Here is a 26,251-nt window from a genome sequence, read left to right as displayed (position 1 = left end):
TTGGGAAAACAAAGCTTGATGGGTATCGCAGTGCGTTAGAAGCCAAAATTCGTCACAATGGCGAGAGCCTTTCAGCGGCATTGACATCACTTACTGAGAACGCCGATATATCAAATACTCCATTGGAATTTTATGAAAAGTACGATGTAGGAGCGAAGGTCAAGCCCTACGTGGACGAAGCCATCGTCTGGATTCAAGATATGCGTCCGTTGTTGACTGATTTAATCAGCCCAAAACCTCTTCCACGAGACTCTATCGCTCTTTCCCAAGCGAGCTCACTCGAAGAAGGGCAAATCATGAATGACCCTCTTTCACCGAAGAAACAGCATCCTCCTCTCGAGGAAGACGCTATATCAAGCATTCGGCGTCAATTTTCCGAACTTGAGAATCGCATTGATGAGATGGAGACCGAGATATCGTTGCCTTCATCTCAAAAAGTTCTGGATGGCATTGATGAAAAGGTGCAGGCGAAATTTGAAGCTGCAGTGCTCGAGGCGAAGGCTTTACAGACAATAGACACAGACCGAGATGCTCAGGATGATAAGCAACCAGTGTCTGCGCTGCAGACTCAAATAGATCAACTTCAACAGAAAGCTGCGGAAGTCGGCAAGTCGATAGAGAGTCCCATCTCTTATGTAGCTGCCCTGATCACCACACAACATAACCTCAAAGAACAAGGTATCAACTTCGAGCAGGAGAATGCTGCGCTCAAGCAGCTGACCACACAGGTAGTTTATATCTCATCAACTTCATTCCTAAGTATTTGCTCATCTTTCTCAGAATGCAGGTCAGCTAGCACATATTCGGCAACGACTTACGGATGTTCAACGCGAGGTCGAACAATCTAACCAGGAGAACCAAAGATTACAAGCCTTGGTTCAAGCCTACCTCGCTGAACCTCGTCATACTGACGAAATCCCGCCGCACCCTGACATGGAATGCCTGTCTGCTCTGGTCGAAGCCAAAGTCTTGGATGTCGTGACTCGTGACATCGAGCCGACCTTGGCCCAAGTCAAGGACGTTCTTTCAGTGCAAATCAGTAACAACTCTGGGGAAGTGTTCACGGCGATGTTCGACAGGTTGCAACCGGCCTTGAAGCTCGCTGAGGCTATATGTACACGTTTAGAGAATCATCAAGCCCCTTGAATAAGGATATCCCGAACATGATCTGTTGACACGGTAAATTTCTGTAATGATCTATCCAGTTTATATCTTTGTCTTGCATAGCTATCACAGTTTCCTGTTGATCCCAGAACTTCCCTTAATTACCAGGAAGTCTTGTACTGTATGAACGACAGAGACTCTCAGCCACATTGATAGTAATCACTGCCTAATGTTGTATAATTCCCAGTCGGCGGCGCGGTCGACTTGTAAGGAATTTCACCTTGAGTTGCAAACCCCGTCACCCATATAATTGTTTCACCAATCCTCCTATTTCGTGAATAATGGTTGGAAGCGGTTCCAAAACCCGGAAAGATTGGCGCTGTAACGTGCGTTCTTTGATACTACAAACGTTCTTTCAAGGCCTAGGGTTGTCCTTGGTGGACTGCATGCTTTTTCTCTCACAAAGTATTACTGTTTTACTGAATTATCCTTGCACTGTAACTCCAGTTCTTCGACGACGAAGGACGCCCTCGACGCCTCGTAAGTGGAAAGCGCGGCTGTGCTCGGTCTGACAAAAGTTGCTTTTTTGCTCATCCCACCGATCCCGAGTGGAGAACCGCCCAATCCTCATTCCCTCCATCACCAGAACTCGTAGAAGACAACGATTCTGACTTCTACTATTCTCTCCAACCTAAACGCGACCGACAACACATCCATAGCTCAGTCGACCCCCGTCCCGCTAGGCGCGAAAGCGTTGACTCTCACCGTTCACGGCGGCCAGACGACATGCCTTCGATGAGGCACAGTAGTAGACGTTCACGTTCTCCCGCTGGCTCGACTACATCAGATTATTATGAAAGGAAATCCCATCACAGAGATGAGCACACGTCGCGGCGCATACACAAAGACGAACCTCCTTTAACACCACTAGCTGCCACGAGCAGTTCTCGTAAGCCTGATGCTCCCAAAGAAATACGCCCTACAAGGCGGCCGAGCCAGTCGAATATGGACCCGCCGCCAATTCCATCCATGCAGCCTCCTCCTCTTCCCCCACCTGATCCTAGACGACCTCCTGCACCACCTAACCTATCATCAGGATCGACTATCAAGTCCAACGCCGCAGAAAAAAAAGAGTTGTCATCCGACGAGAAGCGGGCATTATGGTCAAGTCGTATCGAGTAGGTTTATACCTCTTCGTCCCAGTTTTTTTCTAATATTTATATTTTTGCTAGTATTATGCTTGCATCTGTAAAAGCTCGAGCGGAATACTTCAAAACCGAAAAAGATCTACAGACTATGCGTCGTTCAAGCCAAGTAAAATATGCAGACTTTCCTGGCAAAGTCGATGAACGCCTGTCGTTGGGCTCGTTGTGCATCACCCAACTCGAGCTAAAGTGCGATGCAAAAAAAAAAGAAATGAACGAAGCTGTAGATCGACTCATTGCAAGCGACTTCTGGCCAGCGCTCAAACAACCTGAAATCAAGGATCTGGAGTCCAAGCACAGCGATATGTGCCAGCATTTAGAAACTTTGAAGGCCTCTGTCAATGAAATGTATGCTGGCATGATGGTCCTCATTGAAAAACATTATGGAAAGAGAGAGAAGACTCCGGGAGGTTCAAACGATATTGCCAGTAGTATGGATGAAAGTTCCAACCGAGCAGTTAAACGGCGTCGGGTTGAAGGCGAGGACGCCTTACCCGAAGATAAGGTCGAAACTGGTGAGGGAGATGCTACACTGAAGGATCTTGAAGAGATACGTGAAGAGTTGCTGAAAGTGAAGAGTCGATTGAGTGATGTGGAGAACGACATCAACCAACGAGACAATGACATATACGATGAGATGGATTTACGAATAGAATCGAAGGTGCAGGAATTAGGAGCTGTGCTGTCACCAGAGGAGGAAAAGTCATCAAAAGCTGAACTTGAAGCTGCCATCGCTGCTCAACATTCGTCTATTATTAAGAGCATAGAAGAAGACATCAACGCAACTGGGGAACAAGTAGGGGAATTGGCTGTGGAGATCGGAAACTTAATGTTTCGATCAAACGATACTGTGCTACAGAATGATCGATTGCAGGCTGAAAACGCTGAATTGAGAGCGAAGAGCAGTGAGATGGAAGCAGAAATTGTTCAGGTATACATCGTATTTTATAGTCTTACGTTATCTATCACTAAATAGAAATCCTATAGATGGGCGCATCTCTTCAGCAATGTATGGACATGTTAGAGAAGAACAAGAAGGATCAAGAGGTTCTTAACGCAGCCTTGCAAGCCTTCGTGTCACGCCCTCGTTCTCCACCTCCATCTGCTTTACTTCCACCTGAATATCTTTTGCAAACCGTAGAAGAACCCATACTCGCCTCAGTCCGCTCACATATACAACCGCTCTTTTCTCAACTTCGCATAGAGCTCGCCGAGATGTTGCGCACTCGGAACGCAGATATATATAACGCGCTATGGCCCAAGCTTGGCCTTACGTTGCGTATGATTGATACAATCCAAGCTCGTATCAATTTAGGAAGTGCAGAAGCCCCGCCGAACGCAGCAGCGAGTACGGAATGATTTAATTCGACGGTTGATGGTTATTGTTTGTGAAGCTTTCCATTGTCATTCTCGTATGCGCGATGTTCCCTTTGGCTCCTGTCCATACCAGGATAATTAATTATCTCTGTGATCTTGTCTTTTTTTATTACTATAGTCAGGTGTAGCTTATGTATAACTATTGTTCCTGCCAGGGTTACAGAGGTATGATAAACACAATCCATTCGATCGCAATGGAAGGCTGCAACATGTGCGACATGTGATAGAGACCATTGAGCTAAAATATTTCAGAGTCCCATAGCTCAGTGGTCAGAGCGTTGTACTTATGAGGTTACAGTCCATGCAAGGGTCCCGAGTTCAATCCTCGGTGGGACTATTTTTGCATATTTTGTTTTCAGTTATTTATTTATAACTTAACACTCCACTCATCGCAAGGCTCACTTCTACACAGACATAATAATGGGAAAATAGCGAGACTTTATGCATACTGTTATAACAGTGCGGCGTCCAAGCTGTATCCTATGAAATTTCTAGGGTTCCGGAAGTGTTTCCTCCTCACAACCATTGAGTGATATACGAAGGAACCTGGTGCCAACTCTCCTGCCCTGTTCCTCAGAATGAGTGATCCATAAGACTGCCTTGAGATGACTTTCAGACGACCTCAACTCGTCAGCAATGAAGCGTTCTACCCGCGCGGAAGAGTCGGGGTCAAGCGCCGAGGTTGGTTCTAGACGAAGTTTCAGATCATGTTTAGTATCGTATTTCGAAGAGGATTCACCGTCTAGTAAGAGCACTTCGGCTGTGTTGAGGCCTACGGCAATGGACAACGCTATTCTCTGCGATTCTCCTCCGCTCAGATTGGACCAGTTTCTGTCCCAGAGCTCTTCATCTATGCCCCATGCCTTGGAAACATCAATGGGGTAGTTCCGCTCGCTGGACGCTGCGTGACTCTTCGGTTTACGGGCCTTGAAGGAGGATATTTCAGTTAGGAAATCGCGAGGAGTGCCGGGTAGCAGGGACGGTCTTTGTGGGACATAAAATATACGGGTACGGTAGTTGGGAATTCCTGTGGTTGCCATCAGTATGGCATATATTTGAAAATGACTTCACAGCTTGCCAAGAGCTTTGGGAGTCCTTGAATAACAAATACGATGATTAACATCGCTCTAAATGACCCTAGTTGCTATGCAATTTACTTACTGTCCTCTGTAGAAAATTGAACCCTCGTAAAGATTTAGATGGGCTATGCATTTAAGCATAGTCGTTTTACTGTAGCATACGTTAGAGCACACAATGTTTGTGAATATCAAATTCATCTCTCACCCCGAACCACTTTTACCCTGTATTACGATAATGTCCCCTTCATTCACTTGGAAGGTTAGCTTGGAGAACAACGGGTGACCTTGCTCCCTCAAACAAGAAAGACCACGGATGTCCAATAAAGCTTCACCCATAGCAGTAGTGGTCAGAGTACAGCCAACAGTCTCATCTCATAAGTAAAGAACGTCAACGAGCATCATGATCACATTTCCACGCCACGATATAAGAATAGGAAAGAGTAGACACTCCACGAATAACCTTGACGAATTCTAACTTGACTGTGGTTGCTTATTGGTGAGAGTAGCGTGTGCGCCTGTAATAATGTCCAGGTAATTAAGATCTATATAATATTTGCAAAACTATGGTTGGGGAGGCATCCCCATCTCCTCCGGCGTCAGACTAGAGCTTTCAATCATTACACCAAGCCCGACTTTGGCGGAGTTCTGGGAAGAAAATAGGTCAAACGATCGAGGGAGACTATTCTGATACCATACCTTAAAGTGATCAATTTCACCAGAAACCAAAAACGCAAAAGTTGGTGCAAATCGCTGCTCGAGCAGCGCCGATACCTTGCCCGTCGAATCCAGTTGCGCCCTAAATGTTGACATGCGAAGATCGTACTTGGCACCGAGCGTCGTAATCGCATCTCTCCGTTGTGGTGCCGCAATTAGCTGCAAGTCAGCCGCGACCTCCACTTTTTCACTCAGTTTCTGCCAATACGTTGCCTGAAGGATACCCGCGGGCTGGATTTGAGCAGTGGCAATCCAGTTTTTCTCCGTGCTCGTGTACTTCGCAAGATACGATGTGGTGAGTTCTGCGAGTTCCGGGGTTGGCCGTTGATAGAGGGTCTCGAATCCAACAGCGATATTCTTGGTCACAGATTGCAAATAGTTGCCAATGAACATGCCGGTAAGATCTGTAGGCCAAGGGTTGATAGCTTTTGCGTTAATTGTGTAGTCCAGGCCTTGGTAGTCGTGCTCCATTTGAACCATATTATGTCCAGGTTGAGATGACAGCTAAGAGACCGAGATGAACACGTATGCCACACAGAAAAAAAGGGTATGACATACCTGAGCTTGGACCTTCGTAACATTGCTTTCTGACCATCCCTGGTTCATGCGCGCGTTGACATTGCCATCGTGGTCTATGCTTCCTTGCAGGAATACCTATAAGGAAACGAACGTTAGGGACGACGGTAGGGACGTGGGATGGACAAAGAAACATACATTCTGGTTAGCGAAAACAGCACCAAAGTTGTATGATGGTGCACTCGTTTGAGAGCCAAGAGCGAATGCATGCGTAACTTGGAAAGCCGGGTTCATTGACAAACTTTTCGTGAGGTCCGCCCTAGCGCCATCGAATATGAAATTCGTCAAGTGCGTTGCTGCAGAAAAAGCATTAGATACTATGACAGGTCAATATAGTGCTTGAATGCACACCTTTTACCTCTTTTTGAAGGTTTTCGACCGTTCCAGGATTGGGGAAGTCAAATGACTTGCGCCATTCGTAGAATCGGTTGTAAACGCTTGTTAAAGGGGACACGGTATTGAGAAATGGCGAAGGGGAAGAAGGGAGGGCTTGAGGAGGAGAAAGGGGAGCAGCATCGAAGCTGTCTTTTTCTGGCAAGGAAGAGGAGGCCATGGCAAAATAACAGAACGCAAACAGCCAAAGGTCACGGTGACGAGTTTCAAAAAATTGGGTGCACAAACATGTCCAAACTCAGACCAGCACATACGGAAGCTAGCCACTCCGTCTCTTTGCTCTATGCTGCAACTTGGAGGGCAGCTGGAAATTCGACACGCTCGTCCAAGTATCCTATAGGAAATCCAAGCTTGTGTGGTACACATTGTCTTTTTGGCCTAGTATCCATCGAACGATTACTCAGAACACGAGGGGTCTGTAATCCGTAGTACGGCGCGAGGCGACTGTGATGGTTAAAATCTGCAGGGCCACGAAGGTATGGGTGGTAATGAACTGCTTTGTGCCCGGCTCAGCATTGCTGCATACCTGTCAACGCTGGATAGTTTGATGGCGATCTAAATGGCAAGTTTCCTAGGCTTCAATTGCAAAACCTGTCCATCGTCTTGCTAGCTGTCAGTGTACCTTCCCATGGTGATAATCGCGATGAGGTTATCGTATATCACAGCCTATCAACTTCAGTTCCGTCTCTTTTCATTTAGTTACGAGTTGTACCTCAAGCAATAAACGCTCTATCGCACCCAGGCTATTCGCGGTCCAGGAATAATTAATCGTATAGTCAAGATCGTCTCTCTAACTCTCATACAACGGGCCGGTAGGAAAAACGAAAGTCCAGTATCCTTTGGGCATAACTACCCTTCAAGTACGGTGTTTTTTTTGATTTGGTTTATGACCGTCTATCGCCCTGACGTGATAAACTGATGTTTTGCTGCGGACTGCGGCTTCCAGGATCAAGGCAGCATTTTCGTCTAATGCGGTCGTGATGATTCATATACCCATCTGACTACCGATTCGTGACAGCACTGACATTGGAGGTACATTTCGTGTCGTCTTACCATTCGTCGCTGCACAGAGATGTAAGTGGACTTGGATTAGCTGGACTCGATGAAGATATGGTGACTGGCTAGATTAAGACTGTCTCATACCCACTCTGAAGATCCCACGTCCCAAATTTGCATGTGAGAGTTAATAGAATGAATCTCGACGATCCTGTATATGGCCATCTTAATCTTTCAATGATTGGAGCATTTTTTGCCTGGGCGTCCGTTCCCCACTATTTTCCGCGGAATAGCTGTGTCGAGAGCAATAAAGGAATCGAGGTCAAGGTCAAGTGCAAGTCAGGTGGTTATCGATAACTTCGTTGACCTGTCTCGTGAGTGAGGAAGAGAACAGTACATCCCCAAATTCGCTCAATCTTTACTTTTTATTTATCGCTGATATGACGTTTTCGTAGATCGAAATTCAATCAGACTTGTTATTTTTAGCTCAGGTTCGTAAGCGACTATCGAATGAAACATATTTGGCGACTGTGGCGACATTGCAGGATACTACGAACACAGACGCTGCACAGACATTGCGAGAGGTGAGCATTCGGGATTGGCGTGTTTTGAAATGATGTTGATCGGAACATTTGAAACGCCTTTATACCTCGTAAACCATGGGTGGTTGCCCCAGGTAACCGCGCTCCATTGCGGGAACAGGCTATAGTCTGATATAGTCGTTCACGCTCCAACGGCATGCTGCGCAGCTCCATATACAAATGTGGGTGATATCTTATGTGTAAGCTTTTCTTGAAACCGAAGCTTAGAAGGGTCCACCCTCACATCGCTTCTTCGCGAGGTTTCGGTGCCGGCGTGTATAAGACATTCGTCTCTCACCACTGTGACGGTTCCTTTCCCCGCCTCAATTCTTATCGGTTTTTCGTGTAAAGGGACACAAGTCTTCTCATTTCCTGCTTATGGGTACCATGCAGTACAATATCCCATTGACAGCAGCGCATAGACGTTCGCTCATCGTGGTCGTGGCCATACTGGTATCTACCACTCCCTCACCTGTAAATATGTTGATGTTGATCACGATAATACCCAGTTATGCTTGTACTATCTATTAGGTATCTCGCATGATGAGGATGGCCAGTCATCTATCGGCCGCTTGACAACAAAATGGCAGCTGCCACAAAATTCAACGGTGGTGGTTGACCTACCTCATGATAGTAGCTTGGAACTGGAGTCGAGCTTGGAGAACGCTTCGTCTACACCTATATCAGACTCTGGTCACCTTGAACTGGATCCTACGGCCTCGAACAAACCAGAGCACCGCAGAGCGAACGCCACTCTTCTTATCCTCGCTCGAAATAGCGACCTGGCAGGGGTTATCAGCAGTATGGAACAGATGGAAGCCAAGTTCAACAAACAATTCAAGTACCCCTGGGTTCTTCTCAACGAAGAGCCTTTTTCGAACGATTTCAAACGGTGAGTATTTCGGACAGATTCACGGGTGATAAGTGGCTCAAAATCGATACGTGTAGACGTGTCAGCGTGCTGACCGATGCACCCATTTCTTTTGGCCTTATTCCACATGATCATTGGTTCCAGCCTGAGTGGATTGATGAGAAAAGAGCTACTGAGGGTCGTAATAAATTAGTTAGGCAGGGGATTATTTATGGCGGTAAGATCGTTTGAGCTCTCGGACCCAAGTTCCACGTGCTGACACTGTGATTTAGGTAGTGTATCGTGCGTATAGCATGACCTGTTATGCCCCTTCAACTTGTATATTAACCGTCTTTGAAGGTACCGTAACATGTGTCGTTTCAATTCCGGTGTAAGTTTCTCTACTACATAACCAGGTTGTAGGCTAATTTTACTTTGGTTAGTTCTTCTATCATCACGAACTTCTGCAACCATACCAATGGTACTGGCGGGTGGAGTGAGTATATCGGACATTCTCAACAAATTTGAGTCCTAATTGCAAGTTAGACCTGATGTTCGATATTTCTGTGACCTCGAATACGATCCGTTCCTTTTCTTGCAGGACAACAATAAATTATATGGTGAGTTTCATCGTATAATATAGTGTTACACCTGATGACGTGTGATCATAGGTTTCACTATATCTATGCCAGAATGGGAGCCTACGATACCCACGCTCTGGGGGGCAACCAAAGGTGCATAAAATTTCTGTAATGATGTTGTTCGTTCCTGACGCCCATACCCATACCGTAGACTTCATCTCCGAGAACCCTCAATATGTCTCGGAGGACAATGCAATGGATTTCCTTTCCGATAATGCTGGAGACACTTACAATCTCTGTCACTGTGAGCAGGTAGATCACGCATGAACGCACAATACTGATTGGATTGCATTACATTCGCAGTCTGGAGTAACTTTGAGATAGCAAACATGGACTTTTGGCGGGGAGAAGCGTACACTAAATACTTTGATTATCTGGAAGAAAAGGGCGGATTCTATTACGAGGTATATTTGGCCCATTTTTCCCTCGTCCTTGTGTAATCTCACCTTGTTATCTATAGCGTTGGGGCGACGCACCTATTCATAGCATTGCCGTCTCTTTATTCGCCAAGAAGGAACAGATACACTTCTTCAAAGACATTGGTTACCGACACAGTCCCTTCCAACACTGTCCGCAAGGCCGTGACTGGAGAGAAGGACGCTGTTCATGCGATCCTAATGACAACTTTGGTAAAATGATCTTCCACGACTGGTTCCTGTGAAAACACTAACGTCTGCCACTCTCCTAGACTTTGCGCAAAACTCGTGTTTACGTCATTGGCTGCGGTTGTTCTAATTGTTGACCTATTAGAACACGTATCAGAATCAGAGGTGTATTTTTAAATGTTGCGACAGGTACAGAGCAGGCTGTAGTTGATACATAGAGCGATGCGTAGTGATCCATTTACAATAATTTATTCCAGCACTGGCACTATGATATTTCCGCTCTTTCTTTGGACAACCTCTTGGGCGTTATTTAACCACATGTTTTCATTATGTTGCCGCCAAACGGAGGCTTTGAGCCAGTTATTTAAGGAAGTGTTCCTGGACAGTTGAGAAAGTGATCCCACAGCATTGCCGCACTGATAGATCCGCCACGTGCCGTCTGTTACGCAGTGGGGCGGTGGCTGCCGGGTGCTTGCTTTCAGCTCTGCCGCGGCCCCACTGCGACCAAACACGCTTCCAACCACCACCACCATCCAGTCTGACCTTTCGTCCTTTCTTTCACAGCTCACATACTTCACCCATTTTTATTCACAGAGCCCCCTAGGGACTCTTGCATATTCCAAAAATGATGACGCCTATGCGTTACATTTTGCTCGTGCTGGGCATGATTGTACGCGACATTCATTCAATCTCTCGTTAAAGCTCACTTCAAGTTTCCTATAGATCAGTTTACATTATATAATGAGCTTTTCTCATGAAGGATACGGAAATATGACCTCTATCACGCGGTTGACAGAAAAACTAGCGAAGCCGAATGCAGAGCCTCCCTACCGAACACCAGTACCAGAGGACTACTACAAACCCACAGGCTCGCCATCCTCACCAGATAGGAAAGCAAACGCAACATTCGTCATGCTCGTCCGCAACAGTGATCTAACAGGAATCATGAGTAGCATGAGACAGTTGGAGGATAGATTCAACCGCAAATTCAACTATCCCTATGTCTTCCTCAACGAGCAGCCGTTCTCAGACGATTTCAAGAAGTAAATTCATCGTTATTGGCCGTTGTCTAACTCTCATGTTGAATGATAGACATATTACTGCTCTCACCGACGCTCCTGTTGAGTTTGGTCTCATACCAGCTGAAGATTGGTATCAGCCCGATTGGATTGACGAAGACCGAGCAACCAAGGCGAGAGAAGATATGGTGAGGGAAAATGTCATATATGGGGGTGAGTGTTGTCTTCTGTATCTTTCTATCTGGTATTAAACAGAGCTTTCACCAGGTAGTGTGCCGTATGTGGTTAATCGTTTGCTATTTCTTGGTGGCTGACATAAAGTCATTCATAGGTACCGAAACATGTGTCGTTTCAACTCTGGCGTAAGCTTTCAATTACTTGCATTTCTTCACACGCAACTCATGTTTGAGCTCCCAGTTCTTCTACAAACAAGAGCTCCTACAGAAATACAAGTATTACTGGAGAGTAGAGTAAGTTTTCTCTCTAATGTTTTAACCTCTTACGCATACCTTCCCACGTAGACCAGATGTCAAATTCTTCTGCGACCTTGATTATGACCCTTTCCTAGTCATGCAGGATGAAAAGAAGGTCTACGGTAAGTGAATGGTTAGAATGTCTGAGTCAAGGACGTATACATATATTCTCTTGTTAGGGTTCACGGTATCACTTTTCGAGTACCCAACCACTATCCCTACACTTTGGAACAGTGTTAAAGGTACGATCCGTTCTCAACAACGAATTTATCCCAACTGAAAGGTCCCCCAGAATTCATAAACTCCAACCCCACCCTTGTCTCACCTGACAATGCGATGGCATTTTTGAGCGACGATGGTGGAGAATCGTACAACCGCTGTCATTGTACGTGTCTAACGAGCTCTGCTTTAAAATGCCCCATCTCATCATGTTTTACGTCAGTCTGGAGTAATTTCGAAATTGGGGATCTAGACTTTTGGAGAGATGTGCCTTACTCCAAGTTCTTCGATTTCCTTGACGAAAAAGGCGGATTCTACTATGAGGTAAAGTTTCCTGCCATCCCGTAACAGGTTTGCCCAACACCAACTGAATTTGATACACAGCGCTGGGGTGATGCTCCCGTTCACAGCATAGGTGCTGCCCTGTTTGCGAGAAAAGACCAAATACATTTCTTCAACGACATTGGCTACCGCCACGAGCCTTTCCAGCATTGTCCTCAGGGCGATGCAAACAGTCGAGGAAGGTGTTGGTGTGACCCTACACAAAATTTTGGTAAGATCAACGTGTGATATTATCATGGCTATGCTGATCGTTTGTGCCGTACAGACTATGAGTGGTATTCCTGCTTGAACAAATACGACAAACTATTTAGTTGATGGGTGAAAGATGAGGTAAGTATAGGGGGAAGGAGTGATACATATATAGTAGAGTAGTTCTTGACACGTCTTGGAAAATCAATTAAGATATAAATGCAGTCCATTGTCCCTGTATACCCATTTTCATCCACAATGCAAGGCGTAACAACCAGCGCATTCAATTGATTTGGCGATGTGTTCTACCAGAGAATATGTATGTCAATGCCTGTCACCCAGTCTAAAAAATACATCTGCTCGCTCGTGACTAGTCGTGACTCATAGAATGGACTGTGAATAATATTGATACTGGGGGACGAAATATGAGATATGATATTTAAGAGGGAAAGAGAAGAGCGCCTACAGAGTCGTAAAGTCGTGTCCAATTGGATCCCAGTGAAGTTTCAATGAGACGATCAATATATTCTCCCACCAATGAATGTGTGAGAGCTGGCTGAAATCGTTCTCGAAGCTGAGCAGCCGTCAGCTGGCCAAAAGCAGCGAAGCAAGGCAGGGTCGAATCTTAGAAGAGGACGAGTCAACGACCATCTCTTCAGCTAGGAAAAAGCTCACGCATACCTTTTTGCATCAGCTCAACCAGGGCTATGGAATGCGTAAGCGTGATTCGACTCGAGTGTGATTAGTATAGTCTACTCACTGATAATCCTATCACAATGTTTCCTAGCACCTTCGAATCCTTCTCGGAACAGTCGCTTGAATTCCAAGAAAGGTTCGCTCTCGATACCACCTAGGACCTCCAAATATTCTGGTGGTAGCTTGAACGGCGCTGCCTCAAATCCAATATTACCCGGAGAGTTAGATAGCATGAAACCAAAATCAATATGAATGAGGTGGCCTTCCCGGTCTAGCAGAATGTTGCCATTATGTCGGTCCTTGATTTGTAGCAAGTACGTCACAATCGAGTATCCTGAATGAAGGTCGTATCGGAAAGCCTTCAACATGAACCACAAACGACTTACCTGCCAAGGATTTCGCAAAGTTACGCTGCGCACGAGTGAATTTTGCCGACGTTGGATCGCCGTATGTCTGTGAAAAATGTCACTAGATGTACAAGAAAGACATATCAAAGGCCATACCGATCTAAAATGATCAAGCAGTGTAACATGCCCCAGTCGGCCTTCCGCTAATCGCCGTGCATACTCGGCCTTCTTGATTGAATGGATTGACACAGCATCCGTTATAGTCTCGACAAGACCGGAAGATGCCCCAGTAATCAGGATGCGGAAGCTGCGAAATTGGTTCAATACGCTTCACAATATAACAAGGCATTTAAAGACATACTATCTTACCCAGCATTGGCAGTTTTCTTCTTGCCATATCCGCTCAAATTCTTTGATAAGTTGAACAGCGAGCTGCTCTTGACGCAAATCACCACCAGTTTTTACAATGACAGATACGCAATCCCAGTTAGCTAGTCGAAAGGTGAGCTTTCAACATTAACTCAATCCAAGCAGAGCATTACCAAGGTGACCATATGGTGAACCGTGCCGTATCCGACTCTGCGAAAAATGTGTGAATGATGGCACCAGCTAATCGCAGTCCGAACTCACCTTTTTGGCAGCCCAGGATTCGCTAAAAACAATGGCAGAAGGGTCGGCTTTGTTAAGTTCTCGCTTGATAATATTCTCATCTTCCGCAGTCCTGAAGCCATCACTGGCACCGCTAATGCTCATCATACCTTCACTTTCTCGATTTTCTCGCATCCGTTGCATCCTCTCTTCTTCTAAAGATATCATTTCTGTCATGATTCGATCTCTAATTGCGGCAGCTTCTGAGTGCTGAACTCGCATCCGGGTGGCAGGTGCAGGATCTTGAGTTCTACCCCCTAAAGAAGGATGCAAAGGCCCATCGTTTTGTTGATCACTCGAATTACTTAGCCAGCCAGAACCAGATATCCAGCTCAACGGTCCTGACAACGAGGGGGTCGAAGTTTGCGGGTCTACAGAGTTGGGTGGCGTAGGTAAAGATGTGATCGGCTCTCTGACAAGATTGGCATTTAATTGAGCAAGCATTATTGCGGCCGTACGCATTCGCTCAGAGTAATCATCGAGAGAGAGCATACGACCGTTACTGTTGAAATACGATTCTGACATGCTGGATCGAAGGGCTGACGGTGTTGCTCGTCCCGTAAAAGAGGAAGGGATCATTGGAGTCAGTTGAGAGGCAGATGATCCTTGTTCAACAATAGGGGAAGAAGGCATCGAAGACGTTCGTGACCAAGTCGCCATCTCTAGTTCCTTGTTCTTGGGCGCAGGGGGTAACACGATAGATTCAGATAAATCGATGCGACCTCGGAGAGATCGGCCTGCACCGTACAGCTGCTCCACCAAGTCCATCTCTTCATCTTCACCAGTCAAGGAAGTTGTGCTGCTTGACATAATCGAGTCTGACATGAAATCTGGAGATTCTACGAGCTCCTTTCCTACCGTTTCTGGATCTTCGAGGGGTTCTGGAAGTGTCTTTTGACGCCGAAGAACTGGAGGGGTATTGAAAGCAATGAGATCGCGAGAGGCACCTTTGCGCTCCTGTTCCTTCGTGACGATCCTTTTCAATATTTCTTTGTTTCCTCTCTTACCTGGGTCAAAATCCAAATCATTGTGAAGTATTTCGATATAAAGCAGATAAGGAGCCCGTTCAGCAGAATTTAGCACGACACTCTCCCCAGGGGGTATCCGGACAATCTTGTGATGCGGTTGCGAGCCAGAATTGGATGGCAGTTGGGAATCCGATGAAGAACACCACATAGGCATGCATACCTGTCACGGAATGAGAAACAAATTCTCATGCAATGCTAATATTTATATTACCTCTGCAGGTAGCTTATGATTCAAGCCCGTAAGTTCAGCCCTTAAAGCACTGACACGAGCAGGCTTTGGGACGACCAACAAGCGATTAGAAATGCTCTCCAGCGTCAAAAGAAATTGAACCTGAAGATCCTTTGATACACCGAAAGATATTGAGAATAAGACCACGCACCTCAGAACGACAATACTGGCCTCGCAAAAGATGTACCTGTGATTGTAGGTCATACTTTTGCAAGAGCGTGTCAGGATTTAGTGGACTTGGGCGAGGGGGATGTTGTGACGGTGAGATGGAAGGAGATGATTGGTAGGGTGTAGTAGCACGAGCAGGAGGAGATGGATCGAGCTGATCCAAAGGGTCATCTGATAATCTTGATTTATGTAGATTTCGCAGATGAACAAGAGCAGGACTTGTTTGAGCTGCGCCAATGGTGCGCCGACGAGGCGTCGGGGAGACTCCTCTTCGAGAAACCTTTGATCGTGCTTCGCTTGAATGTGGAGGGGCCGATGAATTATTTGCAAATGGCTCATCTGAATCTTCACTCCTCTCGTCAGACTCGTTATCATCGTCCTCAGGGGAAGGGTCCTGGATCGTGGGTGTGACGCCTCGCGTAGTATCGTCTGGTGCAGCAACGCTCCTCAGATCCTGTCCCTCTCCGTCGAAACGACCTTGTTCTAAAGCTACTTCTCCCATAACCTCCGTGAGACGAGGCATTCCTGGAGCCCCCGCCAGTATAACAGCCAAACCGATGAATGCAGGTTCTACGTTTGGCTTCACTTTCCTTCGAGCAAACCGTGACCGAAAAGGCATGCTCATCGTAGAGTAGGGGCCTGACACAGCAGGAGGAAGGTCTCCAAAGATGATTTCATGACATTTGTGCAATGTCCGCTGGCACAAAAGAAAAGACTGGGTATTATGACCAGAAACAGCAAGATCCTGAAGAGATGCTTGCATGAACCAAAGTGTCTGTGTTGTTTATGCAATGTCACCATTCTGAACAGTCGATACTTCACGTGTACGCACAATCATTGCTATGTGGGTGGATCGCTGTGCAACTTCTACAACGAAACATTCCAGTGCTCGCGACTTGGACGGTCTTGTGACAAGGAGATGGCTGGTAATTGTGTTGTCAAAATTGAGGACTCCGTCATGACGAACATGTTCACCATATGAAACCCCATACTTCGCGTAACTCATGGGTGTCGAGCTCTCTTAGCCTGCGAGTGAGATAATACGTGATTCCAATGTTATCTGCATATATCATAAGATAATGCAGAGCGACATGGACGGAAAAGAAAGAAGGAGAAAGAAAGAGGCGGAGAAGGAGGGCATGAGACATTGCCAATGGGCGTCGGTCGCCGTATGGAATGATGAGCTCGAGAAAAGAGGCGGGTGTTGGGACGTGGCCGGCACTCTCCCACGCATACTGCCAAATCGAGAACGCGTATAGGTAACCTTGCTCTTACACGTCGACGTTTCCTTACTTGAATCCAATCATGTTTTGGCCCATCCTCGCTCTTTTATATCTGCCAATTTGCTTGGTTGCAGCCAAGAAATCACCACAAGAACAGCTGGTGGACCTCGCAGCTGCAGGAAATGGTGTCATCAGGCTCGACGAGCATTCGTTCGACTTGTTAACCACACCCCAACGCAACTGGACTGCGGCAATACACTTCACTGCAATGAACAAGAGGATGAAGTGTACGCCTTGCAAGTAAGTCGCCATATACATAAATTCCGCGCAAGTCTTATCACAATATACATAGGGAGTTCGACCCGTCCTGGGTTGAAGTTGCCAAAGCTTGGACAACCGTGCCTAAAGCAGAGCGCGACAACCACTTCTTTGGTACACTTGACTTTGATGACGCCTCCGTCGTCTTTCAAAAGGTACTTGGTGACAGTTTACCTTCGTTCTTTTACTCAGCGTCATTCTTTGGCTGTTCAGCTCAGCTTAGCTTCGGCACCCGTAGTCCAAGTTTATCCCGCAACCGAAGGTCCTCGTTCCACTGGAAGGACTATACCTTACAAATATGACTTTTCACAGTATGATCCTTCAATCTGTTCCCATTCGCGCTCTCACCTTGGTTTCTCAGCGGCTTTGGGGCTGAACCTCTCGCAAACCAATTATCCAACCACACGCCTGTCCCGATTCCATACAAAGTTCCCATTGACTGGGCTCGCTGGGGCTCTGTGGCAGCACTCATTCCCATCATCACGCTTTTATTCCGTTTCATATCCCCTGCCCTTAAAAGTCGATGGGTCTGGGCTGCTGGCACAATCGTAATCTCTCTCGTCATGACGTCTGGTTACATGTTTACTCGCATCAGAGGATCCCCATACGCAGGTCCGAATGGAGAATGGATTGCTCAGGGATATTCTAACCAGTTCGGACAAGAAGTCCAGGTGGTAGCCATGATTTGTATGTTCTGTTTCATCTCACAGCTTCACTCCGGTGCTAACCTGATGCGTAGACGGCGTTGCCGGAGCTGCAGTCTTGATGTTAACCATTGTCACCCCCTACCAAATGTCACCTCCTCGCCAACGAATGCAAATTTATCTGTGGACGGCGGTTAACCTCATCATGTTCTCAATTTTAGTATCCCTGTTCAGGGTGAAAAACAGAGGTAAAGACACGACTGTCGGTAGGAAAAACTAATCGCTGAACCTTATCTCTTACAGGTTATCCATTCAAATTATTATTCTAGGATGCTCAAAAAAGAACATAGTTTGAGACGTTATCAAAATGGATAGATTATACTATACTGCTTCATGCTTGAGTCCACTTCTAGTGGCGCAATACAAAAGAGCAAATTACAAACTTGAAAGTTAACGAAACGAGTACTAGTCTGCGTGAAAGTCAGGTCAAAATATATTGATAACTGTTCTAAGGTCTATGCACCATTCTCTGGCTGCTGAAATACATCTACATAGCGATTACGGACAGGGCGTTTGGTAGCTTGTGACCGCGGTCGTCCAGGAGGTGGTGGAGCCATCGCAGCCGAAGCTGCTGGTGTGTTTGGCATTGACGCAATGTCCGTAGGAACAAGGCCGGAGCGCACCCTCATGGGCGGTTTGTTAGAAGGCGGAGCGTTTAACTCAACACCAGCAGACATAGAACGAGCTGGTCCAATACCGGACGGCAGGTTTTCACTCGTTATCGCAGGTGAGGTAGTACGAGCTCTAGAAGGAGGTGGGAGAGGTGCTGTTGGCTTCTCGGCCTCAGCTCCAGCCTATACACCAAAAAATCAGTAACGGTTAACACCTAACTAGCCAGAAGCGACAATACCTTCTTGTTGACCCATCGTTTGAGATCCTTGTCATAGTAGAAACTTGTCTCCTCGCCAAGACTGGCCTTTACCGGTGCTGGTGAAGCATCAGATCGTTTCCAGAAGCGACTTAGCCACGAGCCTGAGGCTGCTGCTGGCGGAGCAGCAGGTGGCCTTGCATCTATTTTACGATGTGAGTTATAAGGGTCTTATAGAATACTTTCATACTACTCACCAGACTTTTCCGCAACCTGCGTCGAGGGACTGGCGTCCTTCTCGTTATGGCCTGAATTGCCAGTACCGTTTTCAATCGCAGAGTTTTGGCGAGTTTCACGCTTACTAGAACTGTTCCCTAATCCTAGATCGTCGTCGTCCTCATCAGCAAAGTGGTTTGTTTGTCGATAATCTGCTGAACTAGGTGCCACCGCAAGGCTATGGTCGTCCATTAAGGAAATGAAACCATCAGTCGAGGCAGGAAGGTCTGCCACTTGATGGAAAGTGCCAGCAGTAGGGGTAGGGGCACTAGAGTCGGCAACTTGAGAAGAAGCCCACCAACCCGACCCTCGACCATCATCTCCTTCCTCTTCCGTAACCTCCAAAGATGACTTGCGGGTAGCAGAGTCAGCCGAGTAACTGGAAACGTAGCCATTGGCAGGCGCGTGCCCGTTCAGGCCTTGACCGTAAGATGTTTGACCGTATGGTGTTTGACCGTAAGGCATACTTGTCACATTAGGGGGCACCGAACGAGGAGCCGGGGATATGTTACGAGTCGGTCTGTAATATTCCATTGCCGATGATGCTCGGTCAATTTGCACAGGAACCGGGGCAGAAGATTGAAGAGCCATAGCTGAACCACTGCGTCGAGGAGGAGGAGTGTTGGACATTGCGTGGAGGTTAACCATAGAAGGCTGAGGCGACGGGCTTGCAGAAGTTGTAGCAGACGATATCGTACTGTAGTGGGAGAAGGGACCAGAGTATGCCTGCTTTTCGGTGTGGGTGGATTCGGCAATAGGTGAAGCAGGAGCATCTCCTTCTCCAGCAATGAATTTGGTCAGGCGACCCTCTAGCCAATTCCCAATGCTATCTAGACTAGGCTTGCTCATCTTCCCTCCTATCCATGAACCAGGCTTTTCTACGTGAGGAGCTCCCACTAGACGATCAGCGAGTCCTCTGATCTGCTCCAAGAAGGCCGCATTAATATATGGTGATGAGCGACCAAGAGAGCCTGTGATCGCCTCGCAATACCTATATACCTTATGAGCAAAATCGACACAGGACGACTGGTGTTACCAACCTGCTTGCCAATTGTACATGACCCAACTCTGCGAGAGCTGATGCACGGATTAGCTTGTATGCTTGGAGATGTGGTAGGCCGTGGAAACCATCTTGACCCTTTGCGACCGGCTTCAGTGACATAGCGAACTCTACTATTTCGGAAAAAATAATAGGATCCGAGTCCCTATGGAAAGCAGGAGAAGTCTGAGGAGCAGGAGAACCGAGAAGCACGACTCGAGTCGATGGACTACCAACACCACCCATCGTAGATGTTTGAGGCGCAAGGAGGTAACTAGCGATAATTTCGGCCTGAGCATATGTTTGCGAACGATAGGTGAATAACATACCATGCATGTGCTGCTTCAACCCATTGGTGAGAAGCCAAGAAGTCACCTAGAGCCGTGATGGCCGCCGACCAATCCGGGGGCATAGGGCTAGACACCATAACTGCAGCTGTCTCAGGCCACTTCGACAAAGACTCTAGTGGAACTTTCCCTGGCACAATGGGTAACGAGAAATTCGGAGACATAGGTGTGGCATGAGCCATAGGAGTAACAGGGACCTGCAATGAGCCCGTTGCCCTTGATAGTAGATTAGTAGGTACAAACTCATGGACTAAACCAAAAAATCTACATTAACGATGATTGAATGTTCAAAAGGAGTATACGCACCTGCAGCAGGTCCTTGCCCCGAGAACAAACTGTACGCCACACGAAGCCATTCTCTACCGTTGCTCGCTGGTGGGGCGTCTTCAGCTCGCGTACCCAAGAGACTGCCTGCGCTGATGCCTTTCACACCCAACTCCGTTTTTACAAACTCGCTTACGACTTCCTTCCACGAATCCTTGTCTATACTGCTGGCAATGACCATTGCGTGTGCCCATAGCTTCTCATCTAATGCAAAATGATAAGCTTGACGCCGTTCTCCACGAATTAAGAACTCCTGAATCTTATCAAGAGCTGAAGGTAGAAGAGTCGAAATTGAAATTGGTGTTTCCGATGAGATGGTAGATCTCATGCCCATGGCGTGCATATCAGGAATTGGGGATGAGAAGGATGAAGGGGCGAGACCAGCCGATCCATTGGAAGTCTTATGGAGCGAAGTGGCTAAACGTGGAAGTAGAGCTGCTCGCACAGCTGTGTCAATCTGGGCACTATCGACAATCGTTAGAATACTCAATATGCCAGTGTAAGGAAGGCATAACTTACCTGCCAGATAAAGTACCGTCGTTTTCAACCATGACCTTCAACAATCGGACTAGCACAAGCTTCCCTTCCGCGTGCCTCTTATCAACGCTATCTGCATCAAAGTATCCTAAGCCGTGCGAAAGCTCTTCAGCTCGTTCGTCTAGATATTTGACCACCGATGCCTTTTTCGCTTTGAGCTGTGTGGAAGCTCCTGTACGCACAAGACTGGTTGTCGGAGTGCCAGGGTCGGAAAACAAGGGACCAGGGTACACGACTGTTGAACCGAAAGTCGACTCTGGAACGACTTTATGCAGCAGGCGAATTTGCACATCTGTAGACCTACGCGAAGAAAGGGCGACATCAAATCCGGTGCTGAGAGCGAAAGAACCATGAAAGCATGTAACTAGCTTCCCTCCGAACCCAAAAGTAATGATCGGAGCGCGAGTAGAAGTACGGCCCAGAGGATCATTAGAACCCAAAAGTGATGGTGATGGGACGTATGGGGCATACGTTGGTGGAGACCCATAAAGATCTTGTCCTAAAGAGTGTTCCTGGACATGATTCAGTGTATTCCCATACGGTCCAGCTTGTCCTTGTGGCGGATGCGTATACCTGGATGGAAGGCTGCCATAGTCATTGCGGTGAGTAGTTGCTTCAAGCGTAGCCGATATCGAAGAAAAGGTAGAGCCATCTGAGCCGGAACGAGTTCGTATCTCAGGCGGGATTTTCGAAATCATGCTCTTCGGCGGAGCATACGGGTCAGGTTTAGGAGAATCCTGTCGCGAATGAAGAGATGTCGAACCAGGTGATGACGCTCTATCCGTACGGTCATATAAATGAGGGTCATACGGGTTGGCAACAGGTTTTGGTGGCATATATGGGTACGCTCTGACATTCTGCGGTCCATTCAGTGATCTCACCGAATGAGGGGAAGATGCTCTGGAAACGCCGGAAGGCTCAGACGAATGAATGGATGGCATTTTACCCTCTGACGACTGTAAACTGTTCTGTTGGACCTGAGGCGGATTCATGAATGGAGATCCTGTTCTTCCAAGTGAACCACGCTCTGGAGAAATTGCACGCCGAGAAGCACTGCTTATAGACACGCGAGACTGCGAATCACCGGATCCGCTCTTCGAGTGCATAGACCCATTCCTTTCCACGGGAGCACGCTCTGGGGAGACGGCTCGTTGAGCGAGAAGTTGCTTGGGTGAGTACCCATGCGAACTGTTGGATCCCGTCCGCGAATGCGTGGAATCGGCTTTCGGAGAGTCTCTTCCATTGAAGGCGGTAGTATCACGGCCATTGGGAGATCCTATTTTCGAAGGAGAACGAGGAGGCGAAGATGGAGTCAAGTCGATACTTCCGTAGGGTTGTGTTTTCACGTCTGCGTACGCGTGACCATACGCGGGATCACCATTAGACGCAGGCGCAGTAAAATCGCCCTCCCAACCTCGTAAAGCCGATGGTTGCTCGTCAGATGGGGCTCGAGTACCCTCAGTATAGTCCAACTCCGAATTCCCCCAAGGAATCTCATCCGCAAGAGAATTAGCCACGTATTCATTGGTTTCAAGTTGCTTCTCCTGTGATATTTGCGGGTAATCGTGGGCTGGATGCTCATAATCGGATGTGCCATTGGACATATGATGGGTCTGCTCCGACGGGTTATAACCGTGAGAAGCCGGAGGAGGTGACGAGGGCTGATATTGAGCATAATCACTCTTGGGCGGCATATCTGCCCCGTAATGGCCATTATGGCCTTCACCGTAGTATGCGCCTGAAGGAAGATACGAAGGGTCGGCATGGGCGACCGAGGGATCCTGAGGTTGTCGAGAGGGCAGTTGGCCTATTGCATGTCCTCCCACTCCATATGAGTTCTGAGCATGTTGCGGGAAATTATTATTTGGCAAGGATGGCGACACATATCTACTCTGAGCTTCTACCGGAAGAGGAGGAGTTGGCTGCGTCGGCATATCATATGAGGAGTACGATTGCTGTCCTTTGGCCGGAGATAAAGACCGTGGGACACGGGCGCTCACCGCACGCTTTGACGGCTTCGGTGGGGGGAGAGGAGGGTCATAAGCATTGAACGTCTTCGGGCGATACGCGGCAGCAGAAGCAGTGGAAGGCGCCGGTGGCGGTTGAGCAGGCACAACATTGGACACATATGATTTCGGAGCTGCAGAGTAAGGAACAGAGGACTGAGGCTGGGAAACTGCGCGTTGAGCTCGGCTGGAGGGTGCTTTGTACGGGTCATATGCGGGCGGCGAATACGGTGATGCAGTGGCTTGGGCAGGTACATAATTCGACGTAGGCGGGTTAGGAGGGTCATAAAGAGACTGAGGCTGGGTGGGAGGAGCATATGGGTTGGAGCTAGGTGGTGCATAAGTCGAGGACGTGTCGTTTGTTATTGGAACATAGGGTGCGCTATAGTCAGCTGGAACAGCATGGCTATCAGCAAGGAAGGTCTCTTGCCCTGAACGCCATGGAGACATGAATCGAGAGTGAACATGGCAACGAAGACACGAGATAACTTACCAGGCTGCTGCTGCGAATCCACAGAAGGGTATGTGGTGTCCAACCACTCAGCATGCTGGTCAAACAACCCCTGCGCTTGCCCGTAACTCGAAGCGTTCAAGTCCTGAGAATAGGCCGGGGTGGAGTCCTGCACTGCTGGAGGCGACCATGGTTCGTACTGTGAGTTTTGGGCATGTGAAGGCATCTCTTCTGAGCTGAAGAGATTGGAAGCATCCTGGCCCATGTTGTAAGGATAAGACGAAGATGTGTGCTGGTCATCGTCGTGAGCTGGAAGGTATGCTGTAGAGGTCGTGTCTCTTTCCTCATTTCCGATCGCTGCAAAAGGGTCCGGTCCTTGGTCGTCCGAGCCAAAGAGCGAGGCGGCAGCTTCGACCGTACTCATGTTTTCAACGTGTCCTGAACAGCCAGGTGGGCTCGTGGAGGATTAAAGAAAAAGCTACAAGAGGTGACGTTTCAATTGCGCTTATGGAACCGACGAAGGCTGCACCAATACCGGTGTTTGTTCCACTTTGTCTCTATATTTTCATGCCGACCACATTCACACAGCCAAGTTACGTCTATCCCTCAAGGCAAATCACTTTTAGCAGGAGAGGAATCCAATGATCATTATAACCCATATTCTCAGGTATATATATGTATGCGTATGGACCATATAACTAAAAGGAAGGACGACCGAAAACTGGGGTGACAGCGGAAAGAAGGAGACAAGAGTCCACAGAACGCCAACAGGCTATAAACATAAAAATGTAATACTATGGACAGGGCCACAAGAAAAATTATCCAACGGTGAATGAAATTGCGTAATTACGAATGTTCATTGCCAGATTAATATTGATGAGCATGAAGGAAAATTGAGTGTGCGAGTGTAACATAGCATTGCGATTATTAGGTTGGATGCAAGGGAGGTGTGGCGCGCGACAATATTAGTGAGTTTTTCAATTTTAGATAGCAGCGTAATCTTGGACAGAGTCGGATGACTTGGAATATTTCTCCAGTAGCCGTTCGACTATGAATTGCAATCTTGTCAGAGGTTTCCAGGAAGCGCGACCAGAGATACTTACTGGATATTAAGTGCTTGCTGTATGCACTGGAATACCTTCGCATGCTAACAAGCTGAGGTCGGACGAGGTTCATCAACCTCTCCCTCTGTTCGCCTTCGACGACACCCAATGCACGCTGAAGAACGTAGTCTACATAACGGGAATATAATTCAACAACAAATAACACTGCGAAATCACAACAACTTACTTGCAAACTGATCTTTCATCATGGTCACAATAGGGCTCACACCGTCAGCCTTGGGGGTCATGATCTCCTCAATCAAGATACGGCGACTATCAGCATCCGCAGTCATAAGCGCCTTTTCGCACACATTAGAGGCGAATTTGTGACGGGCCATCTGCAAAATCTGTCCACGCAATTTCAGGATGACTTGTGCTCGATCCGTAGCCTTTCCATGTTCCAGAACAAACTGAACAACATAGTTCTAACCCGCACGATTAGATAACCAGTTCTCTGATGATAAAGAAATGACAGCTCACCCCGAACTGATCCTGCATCAAATTGATCATATACCTGTGCAATTCGTCCAAAAGTGGTCGAGTCTGATCTTCTGGGAGATGCTCAAAACATCTTTGCAACACCCGACAGCCGTAGGGATGTGTCGACAGGTCATACACATTTCCTCGGAACGAGTTGATAAATGCCAAACGTTCAGGTGAAACACGTTCAATCAGTTTTTGGATGACCTTTCGGGGGAAAGCGGTTAAAATGCGGAGCAAAGTCTAAATAAATTCAACTTACGTGATTCCCATTGGCGTCTTTGACACATTTCAATACGTGGGGCTCAAGCTCTTTAACAAACGCGCCTTGTTGCTCTGGGAGTACATATTCCACTGCCTGGATGACATGAACTTTCGGTCAGGGACAGCCGAGAATGAGAATAGTGGGACGTACCTTTTGTACGACACGGCAGCCATACATTTGAAGAGACAGAGGAAGAACATGACCCTCCATAGTATTAGCAAGGACAGTCTTTTGCACCTGTGTACCGTGCTCGAACAACTTTTGGATAACCTAAAAAGTATAATGAAGACAGGCAGGGCAACAGTGGGCGCAAAACGTCTTACATAGTTTCCGAATACGTCTTGGATGAGCTGCAACGTATTGTTGGGAACTATCTCATCGAACATGAGCTGCTTCTCCTCACTCGTAGCAGTCTCGAGCTTTTGTTGAATAAACCGTGATCCATGCTGGTCACCGCTGAACTCCACGACATAGCCAAATATATCCTATCGTAAAGTAAATATTGAATTGAAACCAAAGATATGGCTCAGCACACACCCTGAGATCCCACTTGCGAGCCTTGTTTGCTCTGAATTCTTCAAGCAGGGGGCTGCGAAGAGCCATAGCAGGCTCATGAACATCGTTGCGACGCCCAGCCATATTCTGCTGGTACATGTGCAGAGGCTGTTGGCCGTTCATTCCGGGAGCGTACATCCCACCTCCTGAAAGCAACATAGGGAGCTGAGCACTATAGTCGAGCGCCCCGCCGTACGTTTGCGAATGAGGGGATGGTGTTGAACGCATGCCCGGGTATATAAGGTTCTGTGGGGTCATCTGCTGCTGTATGTTGTACTATACCAAAAACAGAATAAACACATAAAACACAATGACTTCATATGAGAGTATATGTAC

General features: G+C 47.3%; 11 protein-coding genes across 11 annotated transcripts; 5 read left to right on the top strand and 6 right to left on the bottom strand.

Annotated features, from left to right (window-relative positions):
- Nucleotides 1–488: 488 nt before the first annotated feature.
- On the top strand, nt 489–1,142 carry SERLADRAFT_473896 (uncharacterized protein; the record flags this gene model as incomplete). Its single annotated transcript, XM_007321210.1, has 2 exons — nt 489–728; nt 788–1,142. Coding segments are annotated over 2 exons (249 nt in total), but the record flags the coding sequence as incomplete, so codon positions are not given.
- A 362-nt stretch (nt 1,143–1,504) lies between these two features.
- Nucleotides 1,505–1,744, bottom strand: SERLADRAFT_473895 (uncharacterized protein; the record flags this gene model as incomplete). The annotated part of the gene is made up of 1 exon (XM_007321209.1): nt 1,505–1,744. One exon carries the CDS (start codon nt 1,742–1,744, stop codon nt 1,589–1,591), a length of 156 nt encoding a protein of 51 aa, XP_007321271.1.
- Nucleotides 1,745–3,294: 1,550 nt separating this feature from the next.
- SERLADRAFT_396341 (uncharacterized protein) lies at nt 3,295–3,738 on the top strand (the record flags this gene model as incomplete). Its single annotated transcript, XM_007321208.1, has 1 exon — nt 3,295–3,738. The coding sequence occupies one exon, from the start codon at nt 3,321–3,323 to the stop codon at nt 3,666–3,668; it is 348 nt and encodes a 115-aa protein (XP_007321270.1).
- Nucleotides 3,739–3,981: 243 nt separating this feature from the next.
- Nucleotides 3,982–5,160, bottom strand: SERLADRAFT_473893 (uncharacterized protein; the record flags this gene model as incomplete). Its single annotated transcript, XM_007321207.1, has 5 exons — nt 3,982–4,374; nt 4,426–4,713; nt 4,765–4,781; nt 4,848–4,916; nt 4,971–5,160. 5 exons carry the CDS (start codon nt 5,099–5,101, stop codon nt 4,178–4,180), a joined length of 702 nt encoding a protein of 233 aa, XP_007321269.1.
- Nucleotides 5,139–6,626, bottom strand: SERLADRAFT_473890 (uncharacterized protein; the record flags this gene model as incomplete). The annotated part of the gene is made up of 5 exons (XM_007321206.1): nt 5,139–5,410; nt 5,462–5,983; nt 6,038–6,133; nt 6,194–6,351; nt 6,407–6,626. 5 exons carry the CDS (start codon nt 6,606–6,608, stop codon nt 5,327–5,329), a joined length of 1,062 nt encoding a protein of 353 aa, XP_007321268.1.
- A 1,618-nt stretch (nt 6,627–8,244) lies between these two features.
- SERLADRAFT_396334 (glycosyltransferase family 15 protein) lies at nt 8,245–10,439 on the top strand (the record flags this gene model as incomplete). The annotated part of the gene is made up of 12 exons (XM_007321205.1): nt 8,245–8,478; nt 8,535–8,917; nt 8,974–9,113; nt 9,169–9,178; nt 9,236–9,266; nt 9,319–9,371; nt 9,422–9,495; nt 9,547–9,609; nt 9,668–9,760; nt 9,820–9,920; nt 9,977–10,145; nt 10,205–10,439. 11 exons carry the CDS (start codon nt 8,829–8,831, stop codon nt 10,249–10,251), a joined length of 870 nt encoding a protein of 289 aa, XP_007321267.1.
- Nucleotides 10,440–10,621: 182 nt separating this feature from the next.
- Nucleotides 10,622–13,158, top strand: SERLADRAFT_473884 (glycosyltransferase family 15 protein; the record flags this gene model as incomplete). The annotated part of the gene is made up of 15 exons (XM_007321204.1): nt 10,622–10,791; nt 10,845–11,164; nt 11,214–11,353; nt 11,408–11,417; nt 11,472–11,502; nt 11,558–11,610; nt 11,662–11,735; nt 11,793–11,855; nt 11,906–11,998; nt 12,056–12,156; nt 12,217–12,385; nt 12,440–12,774; nt 12,830–12,987; nt 13,045–13,068; nt 13,124–13,158. The coding sequence occupies 12 exons, from the start codon at nt 10,747–10,749 to the stop codon at nt 12,487–12,489; spliced, it is 1,149 nt and encodes a 382-aa protein (XP_007321266.1).
- Nucleotides 13,159–13,165: 7 nt separating this feature from the next.
- On the bottom strand, nt 13,166–14,060 carry SERLADRAFT_473882 (uncharacterized protein; the record flags this gene model as incomplete). The annotated part of the gene is made up of 6 exons (XM_007321203.1): nt 13,166–13,393; nt 13,446–13,512; nt 13,563–13,713; nt 13,768–13,897; nt 13,949–13,985; nt 14,037–14,060. The coding sequence occupies 2 exons, from the start codon at nt 13,801–13,803 to the stop codon at nt 13,576–13,578; spliced, it is 174 nt and encodes a 57-aa protein (XP_007321265.1).
- A 2,686-nt stretch (nt 14,061–16,746) lies between these two features.
- Nucleotides 16,747–19,725, top strand: SERLADRAFT_473881 (uncharacterized protein; the record flags this gene model as incomplete). The annotated part of the gene is made up of 8 exons (XM_007321202.1): nt 16,747–17,002; nt 17,055–17,175; nt 17,234–17,331; nt 17,382–17,707; nt 17,760–17,912; nt 17,968–18,518; nt 18,575–18,735; nt 18,790–19,725. 6 exons carry the CDS (start codon nt 16,785–16,787, stop codon nt 17,991–17,993), a joined length of 942 nt encoding a protein of 313 aa, XP_007321264.1.
- SERLADRAFT_473874 (uncharacterized protein) lies at nt 19,682–20,678 on the bottom strand (the record flags this gene model as incomplete). The annotated part of the gene is made up of 4 exons (XM_007321201.1): nt 19,682–19,799; nt 19,849–20,121; nt 20,177–20,444; nt 20,501–20,678. Coding segments are annotated over 3 exons (591 nt in total), but the record flags the coding sequence as incomplete, so codon positions are not given.
- Nucleotides 20,679–24,132: 3,454 nt separating this feature from the next.
- Nucleotides 24,133–25,985, bottom strand: SERLADRAFT_473873 (uncharacterized protein; the record flags this gene model as incomplete). The annotated part of the gene is made up of 8 exons (XM_007321200.1): nt 24,133–24,560; nt 24,616–24,744; nt 24,803–25,040; nt 25,096–25,302; nt 25,358–25,453; nt 25,511–25,630; nt 25,684–25,845; nt 25,898–25,985. The coding sequence occupies 8 exons, from the start codon at nt 25,961–25,963 to the stop codon at nt 24,496–24,498; spliced, it is 1,083 nt and encodes a 360-aa protein (XP_007321262.1).
- Between the last annotated feature and the right edge of the window lie 266 nt (nt 25,986–26,251).

Source organism: Serpula lacrymans (assembly GCF_000218685.1).
Source record: "Serpula lacrymans var. lacrymans S7.9 unplaced genomic scaffold SERLAscaffold_11, whole genome shotgun sequence".
Taxonomy (NCBI): domain Eukaryota; kingdom Fungi; phylum Basidiomycota; class Agaricomycetes; order Boletales; family Serpulaceae; genus Serpula; species Serpula lacrymans.
The sequence above is the reverse complement of the archived record's forward strand: the minus strand, read 5'-3'. Positions and strand labels throughout refer to the sequence as shown.